Below are 12,082 nucleotides of genomic sequence, written 5' to 3'. Positions count from 1 at the left end.
TCACTTCTTTATTTTAGTCAGCTGGAAGCTTGAATATAATGGAATAATAGCATAGAAATAAAAAGCTGTGTCTTTGATTAAAATATGCAATACAGTGAGCCCTTGATATCCTTTGGGGTTTGGTTTCAGGACCACCACCACCCCAGTGGATACCAAAATCTGTGGATGCTCATGTTCCATTAAATACAATGGCATAGTAAAATGGTGTCCCGCATATAAAAATGGCACAATCAAAGTTATATTTTCAAGCCATGGATGCCTGAATCCGTGGATAAAGAATCCATGGATTTATAAAAGCTGTTTCCTCAAAGGGGTGTCACAGGCATGCTCATGCACCATGATGATGCCCCTGCTGGCTAGTGCCATTTGGGCACTGCGCCGACCATGCGTCATCATGGCATGTGCTATATGGATGGGTGTGCACCATGATGGTAGCAGGGCAGTGGGATTAGGACTCGGAGCATGTGAATACTCCACCCTAGTTCAGCCCTAGTACACAGTTAGGCCAGCACAAAGTGCTTGTCTGTATTGCCTCTGAGTCTCAAAGATGCTGCAAGATCCCTTTGCATCCTTATTGGTAAGTCTGTATATGATGGCCTTTTCTTGCTCACATGTTGCCAATGCATATTTTGATAAGAATTCTATGTAAAGCTGGTTTAATTGACTGTTTAGGATGGAACCCTTATTTAGGGTGGAACAGCACTATGTTGCTAAATAAAATCACAATTCAATCTACTATCAGAAACCGTTCATGAACTGTCAAGGGTTTAAAATGCCCCCTTCCCAATCCACATCAGGCTGTTTACCCCTTCACTGCTGGAAAATCAAGATGATCTCACACACATTATTAATTTATTACTAATTTGAAACATTTACTAATGTGTTTTAAAAACAACGCTCTTCACTTTCAATTCTTGTTTTGTCATTTTATATAAGGGACACCATTTCACTATCCACTGTGTTTCATGGGACTTGAACATCCATAAATTTTGGTATCCACAGGGGGTCCTAAAACCAAACCCCAGTGGATACCAAAGGCCCATTGTAGTATCAATATATCCTTGGCATAACAACTGGAGAAAATGCTATCATTTATCATGTTATATGCAAACCAAAATTGGTAGCAAGTTCATCAGTAGTCTTTTTACAGCAAAGGAAGTTGAGTTGTTAAGGTATTCTCTCTCATCTGAGTATCAAGAGAATCTGATGAAGATGAAGATGGATCTGTCAGATAGATACACTTCTGAAATTGAGCAATTGAAAAGAAAACACTGCTTAGGCCTTGAAGAACTCCGTGCCAAAATTTCAGAGGAGCACCTCAGAGGTAAGGTGTTATTGCTCATAAATTGTGGCCAAAATTACGTCTACCTGAAAGATGGTTGCCCTTTGATGTAAACGAGTGCTGCAGTACATTGAGTAGTTACACTTAAGACATGACAAGTGTTTTGAATGTTTCCTTCTCTTTGAATTTAAGTGCAGGGATCATGTTGGGATTCATATTTGATCAGCAATCTGGCTATACATTCAGAGAACAATGTTATATTTTAATGTCAAATCGTTCCCCTAGAAGGTCTATGGGCATGATTTGCCATTTTTTCTACAGGAGGGTCCTACAAGTGGCTGCAAAGGTCCCTAGAACCTCAAATGAGAACAAGTAGACATTAATAAGGAAAGAGACCAGTCAGTACCTGTGGCGGGGATAATAGTTTGGAAGCATAGTGCGTCCTATGTCCATCGTGTTTGCTCCTTCACTAATGAGAAGGCAGTCCTTTGGCAAATGCTCCCTGATATGGTGGAATACTGTATAGTAATTCATTGGCAGATTTTGCTGTAGTGATAGTGCCTGCATTAAAAATGAATCAATAAATGGATCTTTCAAAAGATTTGATGACTGAACATTGTAAAAGTTATAATTGTAAATTGTAAATTTACAATTGTAAATTATTGTAAAAGCATGATTGACTCTAAAACATTGTTTCATATATGGAAGATAGATCTAAGACATGGATGGCCTGTTTAAAAATTAAATTGGAAAAAATAATTTAAAGTTATTGATAACATATTACCATTACAAAATAATTCAAATGTATTTTTTAATGAGATGATAACGATTGGACATATTCCTATGCTCTTTTTTATTTGTATAAATCCCAAAGTGGTTTATGATAACATAAGCTAATGAAGCAAATTAATACAATAGGGATGGGAAAATATATCCCATGGATCCCATGCAGTCTGTACCCCCAACCTTGTTTTGGTGGTCACAGACCAAGCAAAACTGTCTTCAATAGCAACAGAAATTTACCAGTATAAAGAAAACCATGTTTCTGGAGGTGTACATAGTTGGTAATTCTCTGAAAGTGCAGGACTTTCTTTTTTCTAATAGTGTGTTTTCGAGTTGGTGTTTTTTAACTGGAAGTAAAATTCCACTCACTTGATTTTGCAAAAACCAACCTCCTCCAAATATTTGGTGGAAGTGTGGCCTGCTGCAGGTCCCAGCAGATCAAAATTGTTCCCCAAATTTCACAGAGGAATTAGAGGAAACATTGGAGGAAACTAAAAACATGTCCAGGAAGATACTACTAATAGTACCTTGGATGTCTGTTCATTGCTTTGTATTTTTGCTCGTAGATCTTTCCACCAATCTGTATCAGAAGGGTATGTCCAGTGCTTTTTCTTCAGCTGATCTAGAAGCTAAGAGTATAACAATATTTTTACAACAGAAATGGGTGGAACCTACTCCCTCCACCCTGAATTCTGTTGATGTGCAGAACATACAGTAATGATGCTTTGCTTTAGAACAGCAACAGTATGCACATGGCCAAACTTCCCAATATGGTGATGCATGTTTGAGCAAAAGCTATTGACAGTCCACTAGCCCCAGACATTCCAAATCAAGATATATTTTGCATGAAGTTAAATTAAATTCATTAACAGCTACTGGTTGCCTTTTTTGTGGCATGGTTTCAACCATATATTGTGAACAGTGGGGATGTTACTCCCTGACTAAGCAATAAGCTTTGTTTCAATAATTTTGCAACTGACTCATGTTAATTGGGAAGACCAAGTTTGGCTGCACTCCAATTAAATCAATCTCAGTGTTCCATTTGGAAGAACAGAAAAGAAAACAATGCAGAGTTTTCACTTGTTTTGTACTGGACCTTAATACTTCTGGATTTATTTTGGTTTTTTGACTGTATATACTTTTATAAACCTTGGTTTTGTGAATAAATTTTAATGCATTTGTTGGCTGTGTGTAGTTTTCACATTTTCTGTTTCTTCCATAAGAATTTATCTGCCTGATTTTTATATGTTATGGCTTTGTTTTTGTAACATTCCTAAATCCAACCAAACCAAAGATTTTCACAAGATGATTCGTTTATTACCTGCTCCGCCACTGCTTTTATGTCACCCAATAAGGCTGCAACAGGTTTCACATTATTCCCTAATTCTTCTGCACAAATGTCTACCTGTCATATAAAAGGAAATTTTAAAGGAGATATAGAATCAATTATGGTGATCAGCAAAGGATATTACAATTTAATAGGTACTATAATCTTTATTTCCAAAAACAAGGGCTTCATATTTCTTTTCAACTGGGAATAGGAAAATTGGCCTCATGTGTCCACTCAGCAGTTCTTGCCTTCTCCTGTGTCTAGCTTAGATCTACAATATCCTTGAAATAAAAACTGTTATGTTGGGTGATACAAGTTGTCCCCCAAAGGGAAAACAAAAATAATCGAAATTAGCTGTAGAAAGAGCAGGTAAAACAACAGCAACAAATACAGCTGGACAAATAAATGCATTCCCAGGAAACATTTTATCAAAGAAAGTTTCAATGCTTTTTGATTAAATTACATGTCAGACAGGGACATAGCCGGGGGGGGGGGGTTCTTGGGGTCCAGACCCCCTTTCCATTAGAAAAATGAATGGTGTGTGCTGCTGCACCGCCACACCCAAGCCCCATTATAATGGTGGCACTTAGTCTGGACTCCCCCCTTCCTAAAATCCTAGCTACGTCCCTGTGTCAGAATAGGATGCACTTTAATTTTCCTTGATAAATAGTTTCCTTGAAGTACATTAGGAACCAATTCTATTTGTGGGACAAATTTTGAATACTTGATCCTGTCTAGTATCTTGCCTATTAATGACTACACAGATCACGCCTCAGTTAGTGAAGTACTGTAAATGCATTCCTGGGCATTATTATTTCTTTAACAGAAAATTTGATACTAGAGGCAGAAACAACATGGAATGAACAGTGACAGAGACCACAAAAAGGAAGAGCAGTTCAATTTATTTGGACAAATTTTTCATCAGAAACTAGCAATATGCACATGTGAAATTAACTTGCATAAGTAAACAGAAACATTTTGAACCTTATACAGACCACCTATACCTGGATAGCCAGCATGGTGTAGTTGTTTGAGTGCTGGATTATGGCTCTGGAAGCCAGGATATGAATCCCCACTTGGCCAAGGAAACCTCCCTGGTGGCATTGTACAAGTCCCACCCTCTGAACAAATCATGCCAAGAAAATCCTGTGACAGATTTGCCTTAGGGTCATCATAAATCAGAAATAACTTGAAAGTACACAACAACTACAGAAACCAAATTGCATCCATTTTTCCAGCCTCAATTTTTTAAAAAAAATTTCCATGTTGTTCAGCCAAGTGAGCCATGCTTTTTTAACATACTGGGAGGGTGGTAAACTGGTGAGGTAGGCTTATCTGCTTTCTCCTTTCTCTCTGTTTTGCTGTTCATGCGTGCTCAGTAAGGGAATCTGTAGGCAGCTGATGTTTACCTTGCCTTTTGTAGGGAAGCACACACAGTTAGGGGAGGATCAACTAGAATAGGATCTCCTTCTTTCCCAACTGAAATTTTAGTGCATTATTTACTGCAAACACACTCCAGCACTGAAAGTCAGTCTTTCTGTAGCCCTCCTTTACCATCCTCCCAATGCCACTGCTTCTAAAGAAAAAAAACCTCCAGCTACAAAGTGGACCAAGAGATTTTGTTAACTGAGGTATGCCTGTATAATTAATTAACCTTCTCCTTGTCTTTCCGTCAAAAAGTTGAAGGCAGCATACATAGTTGTCCTAGATGAAGGGCAGGTTTATGTTACTTTCTAGAATCCAATAATTAGAGCCAATTTCCACATTTCAGTTTTTCATGATTCTGTGCTCATAGATGAGATTAGAAAAATTATTTTGGGGGTTACAACTCCAGAAATCCCAAACCAGATTAGCTTTTCCAAGCTTTAGCTCAGAGCCAATAAGGTGTAATGGTTTAATGTATGGAGGAGGATAGGAGAGATGGGAATAAAAATTCTCCTTATTCATAATTGTCTCTGGCTAAGGATGGGCAGCCTACCACCCTACGGCTACAGGAATTCTTTCATTTAACTTCAAAAGTTGCCTGCAAGTGAAAAGTTCAAACATCTGATAAGAGAACCTGAGGAAAGGTGGGATAAAAATACATTCAAATCAGATTGTAAATGAATCACAAACAGAATGCTTAGTCATTCTAGTGCTTTTAAAGTGTGGTCCTGGGGTTGCATCTCAACCTCCAAGGTGGATTTTGCAATTTCTAACATAAACCACAGATCATAATTTTTGTACCAAAAAGGAGTGTATTGTTTCTCCTAAAAACCTCAACAGCACCAACTATTGCAAGGGACTCTTACATTGTTTAACATATTTTTTAAAAAAAATTCCAAAGCAGAATTGGATTTTGATCTGCTTTTGTTTTGGGGTTTGTTTTTCCCCTGCACTTTTGACAGTCAGTGCCATTAGATTCACCAGAGTTGTCCACACCTGTTTCAGAGTGAGCCAAACATCTGACTCAATCATCTAAGTACCTGGATAATTTTTACATCTGGATTAAATCTTGGAGGAAGTCCAAAGTGTAGAATCCAGTTCAGTCTGGCACCAAGTAATATGATCACATCAGCATGCTGCAGCGCCCTAATCGTTTTAAAAAGAATTAAATTAACTGATCATTTTTTTCACAGGTCAGAGCTAAACCTTTTTTTTTTTGCAAAAAACTTAAAAATTAGAACTTTGGGTTATTTAAACAGGATCTTACTGCTTTCTCATTTTATAGGACATCATCTATAGGCTATAGTTACTCCTTCCTTCCTAACATTTAGATTCCATTTGCTGATCTCCATTGTTAGGTTACTGGAGATGCATGACTACTGCTCAACTATAAACTTTGCCAACCCCTAGACTGAAGGAAATACCTAATAGGTGTGCAGTATCTTATGTGGTATAGCCCTTTACTATAATTTCAGTTATCCAAATGTTACCAAGATGATGGAACCAGGAGTAAAGAATCATTAACCTTGTAAAAACAGGCAGCAGTGAGTTTATAGGTAACTGAGGATTAATTCCACATATACCTAAGGACAGAACAACAAGAATTCCCCATGGATTTATGGATTTTCTCTGCTTTATGCACAAAGGCCAATGTTGAGTGTATAGTGAATAATAATTACAAAACAAAAAACAAAACAAAAACCCGCAAGTCCACCAAGGAGTTCTAAATCTATATTAAGAAAAGTTGAATTTTGCATCCTATATACATTGGACTGGATCTCAATTTAGTCATCATTAGATGACTACTGAAACCAGTACAAGTTAAATTATTTGTAACAAACTTGATTTCAAAGATGTGCTGCAAACTTGGACCTATAAAACAGGAAGAATCAAGGACATATGTGTATACTGACAGTCTGTCCCAGATAATAAAACTCTTATTCAACCACCCTGCTGGCTTTGGAGAAATCAGCAAAATTGTCTACGTAGTATCAGCAATATCTGCATTCCCATATCTTTTCATAAAAACGAATGAAATGCTCAAGAACTTGAATTCTACATTCAGTTTTACTTTTGTGTGTGTGTTTTTCTGTGTTCTCATAATCATGATTATCAAAGGCTTGAAATACATGGAACTATGGTAATATCCCCACCAAATAAAATCAAATAAAATGTGGTATTTTAGGACAGTGTCCTGGACATTTCAAACATGTTCCAGTTCATACTGTATATAAAATACATGTACATCCATATGGAAAAAAAACATATTAGGTCGATTGTAATTCTGAAGAATTCCACTTAGATGTAAGAGGGAGTTTGATATATTTGACAAAGGTTTGTTTGGAAATTGAATTTTAGGGAATTTTCTATTTTCTATTTTCCATAGTTACAGACAGGAGAAGAAATCTTGATTCATGTACTTACCTAGATCTGGCTGCAGCCACACAGTGTGGATGGTTGTCAGGAACAACTCCCTTTCCCATCGGGGTAGGCAAAAAAGGAAGCCCACATTGGTCCACCAACTTTCTGATGCTGTTTTCAGCACGTGAGTAAGCAGCTCCTGTAAATAACACCCAATACCACCAGAGACTAATTCACACTGTTTCAACACAAATCCTTTTCAAAAACTAATTCTAGCATAAAGCTACAGTGACTGTGATTATTTTGACAGGAGTCATTTAGTGGCAATCTACAAGTGTCACCATACAATTATTCTGTGAATATGTAAGATAGTCACATGTCTTAATAAGAAATAATCCTGACTATGGATGGGTTAGGGATAAGAATGTTACCAACGGTACTAAAACAGAAAAAAGTGTGAATCTTTTCATGGAAAAAATGGACTTCTTCTTCCAGGAAAAGGCTTCCACTTATGGTTTACACAAGAAAAGAAGAAAGAGGCATACAATGAAGGAGGAAAATTAATTGCACAAAAGATCTTAAAGGCATCGTACTTGGATGGGAGACCATCAACAAATACCAGGTGCTGTAGGCTATATTTCAGAAGAAGGAACTGGAAAACTCATCTCTCAGTATACCTTGCCAAAGAAAATCCTATGAAATGTATGGGGTCGCCATAAGTCAACAGGTGACTTGAAGGTACACACACACATACACCATATACCTCTTTAAAGAACATTTAGTTAAATGGCAAACAAGATGTAGAGGGAGGGTTTTTTTCCCTCTCCATAAATCCACTTTCACTTGCCAGTCACTCTAAATAAAGCAACAATGGAAAAGCTGTCAAAGGCAATTGTATTTTTCTCTGGAGACTTAAAAAAATCCTCTTGGCAGGTTTTAACTCCAGAACTGAGAAAGAACTTACTTTATGAACAGTTAAAACAGCAAGACAATGAAAGAAACACAATCACTGTATTTTGCAGTCACTAGCAGGACTGACATGTTACCTTTGCCAATAATTAGAAGTGGTTTTCTGGAATGTGCAATGAATGATGCAGCTTTAGAAACTGCTGCCTCTTCAGCCATAGCGATGGGAGGTTCTGGACAGCATTCTACATATCTGGAAGGTAGAATGACAAAGCCATTGTCTTTATTAAAAAGTGGGATAGAGACCTGAACAAATCTTCACTTTTGTTGTTTATGAATAGAAAACCAAGTTCTAGGCAACATACTATTTCTAAGTTGTTTGATTCTTGATTAATTTAACTTTAGTTTTGTCTAGTTTTCAGACTGTGGGGATTATCGCACCGCTGAAAAAAAGCATCTTACCGCTGCTGAATTCAAGCTTCATTCGAGCTGTACCCTGGTGTTATTGCACAGCTTTTCTCCCCAAAACTGCCATGTGGCTATAGCCAAGCTCCAATACAGATCCCTGAACTCACTTTGGTGGCCATTTTTCAAAGTCGTGAGCTTTCCGACTGTACCCAGATGGTGGTTTTGGGTGCGATAACACCAGGGTACAGCTCAAATGAAGCTTGAATTTGGCAGCAGTAAGACACTTTTTTCAGCAGTGCGATAATCCCCTGTGGCAAAATATAAACAGTGACTACAGAAAACAACACCATCTAAAGTTGTGAGGTTGTTGAGCAAAAATGTTCTACTAATGTCTATGCATGCTACATTTCCACCAAAACACTTAACTCTATAAAGAAAAAATTACCAATCTCAAAAACAAATGCTACTGTTATATTGTATGTACATTACCCTCTAATACGCTTCTATTACTCTACAGCTAGCAATTTTAGCCCAAATTGCACATACAGGTAAACAATGCATTCCTCTTCCTAATAAAATGGCACCAAGCAGGCACCAATCCCATTTCTTCATAAAACTGTTAGAACACAGCATTTTCACTTGATTTTCCCAAAGACTAAAATGACTTCCCACTATTTTCTCAGCTTACTTCTGTCAAAAGGCAGACAAAGATTATGTTCTTACTCAATTATTTCTTTAAAAACAAGATCAAAAGAGTTACAGTGGGTGGCTTGTGTCAGCTTCAGAGCTGCTGTGTTAATCTCCTTCCTACTTTAATGACCCCTGATCTTTCAATAGCTGCTCAAGAAAGTTCTAGAAGAGCTTTCAATGTAGCACTAAAAACTACAGTTGGAAAGAGAAATTTTAAGTGTCCTTCTTGAAGTGCAGAGATTTGGTTAAACGTTTTGGGGATTGTTTGGGACAATTCTTGCATATCAAGTGTCTTGTTTATGATTTACTTATTTAAGTATTTACATTCCATCCTGTATCAAAGGATCTCAAGACAGTGGACAAATACAATTGATTTATGTAGATTAAAACAATTAGGGTTTCAAATCATAAAAGATAATTTTGTTTGATTGTTTAGAGTATTTATAGTCTAATTTCAGCAGATGTAAAATATATTAAACAGTTTTACAAGACAAAAGTCAAAACAGTTTTAAATCATGAACATGTACATTTTGAAAAAAACAATTAGGGTCCACAGACTTTAATCCACGTTTTAACTTAACACCAGAAGGAAGCCAGTGCTGGTGACCATCAGGCCTCCAAGATAAAGGTGCTTCACTGTTGGGATAAAAAATGTCCCTTTAAGGAAATATAAAATACAGATGTGAAAAGCCATTCAGTGGAGGGGCACAAGAGTGTGGATGCTGGGTTACCTATGTGTAAAATGTTAAATACTGGGATTGTGGCTGAAAAGGGTAACATGCCAAGGGACCAGAGTGATGTAGGATCCAAAGGGGTACACAGTGGACAAAAAAAGCCAGATGGGAATTTAAAATGTAATGCTAAACAAATGGTACAGGGGAAAGGTATGACACAAAGAAAAAGGTGCAAAAGCACAAACACTGAGAAGAACAGAGGCATAGGGAGATAGTTGCCTTGCTATGATGTAAATAAGTGATGTCAAGTTGTATACTATATATTGTATATAATGTATATTGTATCTGTCCTATGTACTGTATATATTGTATATTGTATGTAACCAATGTACCTTGTATGTTATGTTCATGTAATAAGTTAGCCATATATTATTTTGGAGGGGATTGTTGGGTTAAATATTCCTTTAAGGAACTATAAAAATAATTATATGCCTGTAAATGGGGACAAACACCAGGTGCCAGTCCTTTGCAATTAGTTATGTATATAAGGACTCTGAAATGCAGGTGTTGGGTGAGGATAGTAGAGAGGAGTTGGTTTGGATAGTGTGTACTGTAAATATAACAGACAATATATGTCAAAGCTTTTGTTGTACATATTGCAACTGAAAAATAAAAGCCTTTAAGGACTTTGGAAGAAGTCAACTGTGTCTGTGCCTTATTTCAGGTTGCTCAGTGCCTGGCTGCCAAATACTGCACAATGGGTTGTGCTTCTGCACTCTGCTATTTGTGAACTACTGTTGAGGTCAATTACCTCAGTCAGTGCTGAATGCTGGCACCTCTGTTTGGGCCTAGTTTGATTTTGTCACTGCACACCTGCAGTGCACAGAGAGGAGCCAACATTCACAACCACGGTGTCACAACAGAGAAAGCCTTCTCCCATGTCCTTCCACAGTATATTGTTCCCAGTGGTGAAAGAATGAAGAGGGCTTTTCAGCAGACCCCAGTCCTTGGCAGCTGTATATAGGGAGGTGTGCTTTCTGTAGCAATTCATTTGAGCAACGTTCCAACAAGAAACAGGCCATTTAAGAAGTGATTCTTGGGTATGTGTTTGCATCACTTCTAGCACTCATCCCAGCAATACCCACAATTTGATTATTTCTCATTCTAAGCAGCTTCTTTATGAAAAGCATGATGATTGGGCTGGACAATTCCCAGCTCACTATCAATATTCCAGCAAATCATGCTGAGAAAATCCGTACTTTTCTAGCATCTCATTATGGGATATATTTTCTTTTTGTTCACTTTGCTTTATCCTCTCAGCAGTACAGTTGCACAAGTGGCCAGAACACAGTCAAAATTCCATTAGATGGCCTTCTTAACTAAAGATCTCAGTCTAATAATAAGGACTCACTTAACAGAACTTTTGTTCACCTCCAGATTTACAAAGTCTCCAGGTATGTCAATATAACACGCTCCTGGACGGCCATAGATACTTGTTCTGACAGCCTGGATTGGTTGGAGAGAGGTAAAGAAAAGAAATACACGACAAGAACCACAATTTAAAATTCACAAACACAGAATTTTATAAACAAAATGAATGAAATATGCTAAGGAAAACAACAGTACTCTACGTACTATAAAACAGAAAAGATACTGGAATGAGCTTTCAGCATCTGTAACCAGTGACTATACTATCAGCTGTTACTTCTGGAATTATTAAGTCAAAATGTCCTGCTGATCGTCTATTTTAAGTAACATGACCCCTGAGGAAATTCTCTGGGGTTGCTTTTCATTTGCTCTGGATTCTATATGTTGCAGCCTCACATTAAAACCTGAGCCAAGACTCCTTGAATTGATCAAAGTATTGATTAAAGACTGTGGGGCTCAAATTGTGCTTCTGTATAACAGAAGAATTTCCAAACCTAATGAAGAAATGTGTCAACAACAAAAATAATGCTGTAAGACTACTCAGCTATATTCTGCAAGCAAAAACCTGGAAGGATAAAAGATACTGTTCATGCATCCTGTATAAAATAATTAATGTATTGGAGTAATGTAGTGCACCCAGAAATTAACAGAAATAATCATTTGTTCTTCAAGACAATTGGTACAGTATTATTTCCAGGTTTAGGCTTTGCTCTTATGAATATTTCCCTGGGATTGAATTCCATTAAATTTTGAAGCGATTTGTTTTTTTTTAATTGACATGCCTAGAAGTACACA

At 37.2% G+C, this 12,082-nt stretch overlaps 1 protein-coding gene across 1 annotated transcript in view; it reads right to left on the bottom strand.

The window, feature by feature from the left end:
- Window positions 1–12,082, bottom strand: part of LOC149309758 (2-hydroxyacyl-CoA lyase 1-like) — a 39,577-nt gene that overhangs the window by 4,208 nt on the left and 23,287 nt on the right. The window contains exons 8-14 of the mRNA XM_089533008.1: window positions 11,271–11,365; window positions 8,228–8,340; window positions 7,245–7,380; window positions 5,861–5,966; window positions 3,387–3,470; window positions 2,593–2,694; window positions 1,689–1,843 (exon numbers count right to left, since the gene is read on the bottom strand). Of these exons, the coding sequence (XP_089389134.1) occupies window positions 1,689–1,843; window positions 2,593–2,694; window positions 3,387–3,470; window positions 5,861–5,966; window positions 7,245–7,380; window positions 8,228–8,340; window positions 11,271–11,365 (791 nt within the window). The remainder of the gene's footprint in view (window positions 1–1,688; window positions 1,844–2,592; window positions 2,695–3,386; window positions 3,471–5,860; window positions 5,967–7,244; window positions 7,381–8,227; window positions 8,341–11,270; window positions 11,366–12,082) is intronic.

The sequence above is a fragment of the Sceloporus occidentalis genome, unplaced genomic scaffold (genome assembly GCF_023333645.1).
Source record: "Sceloporus occidentalis isolate IW3139 unplaced genomic scaffold, rSceOcc1.0.p SCAF_7, whole genome shotgun sequence".
Taxonomy (NCBI): Eukaryota; Metazoa; Chordata; class Lepidosauria; order Squamata; family Phrynosomatidae; genus Sceloporus; species Sceloporus occidentalis.
The sequence above is the reverse complement of the archived record's forward strand: the minus strand, read 5'-3'. Positions and strand labels throughout refer to the sequence as shown.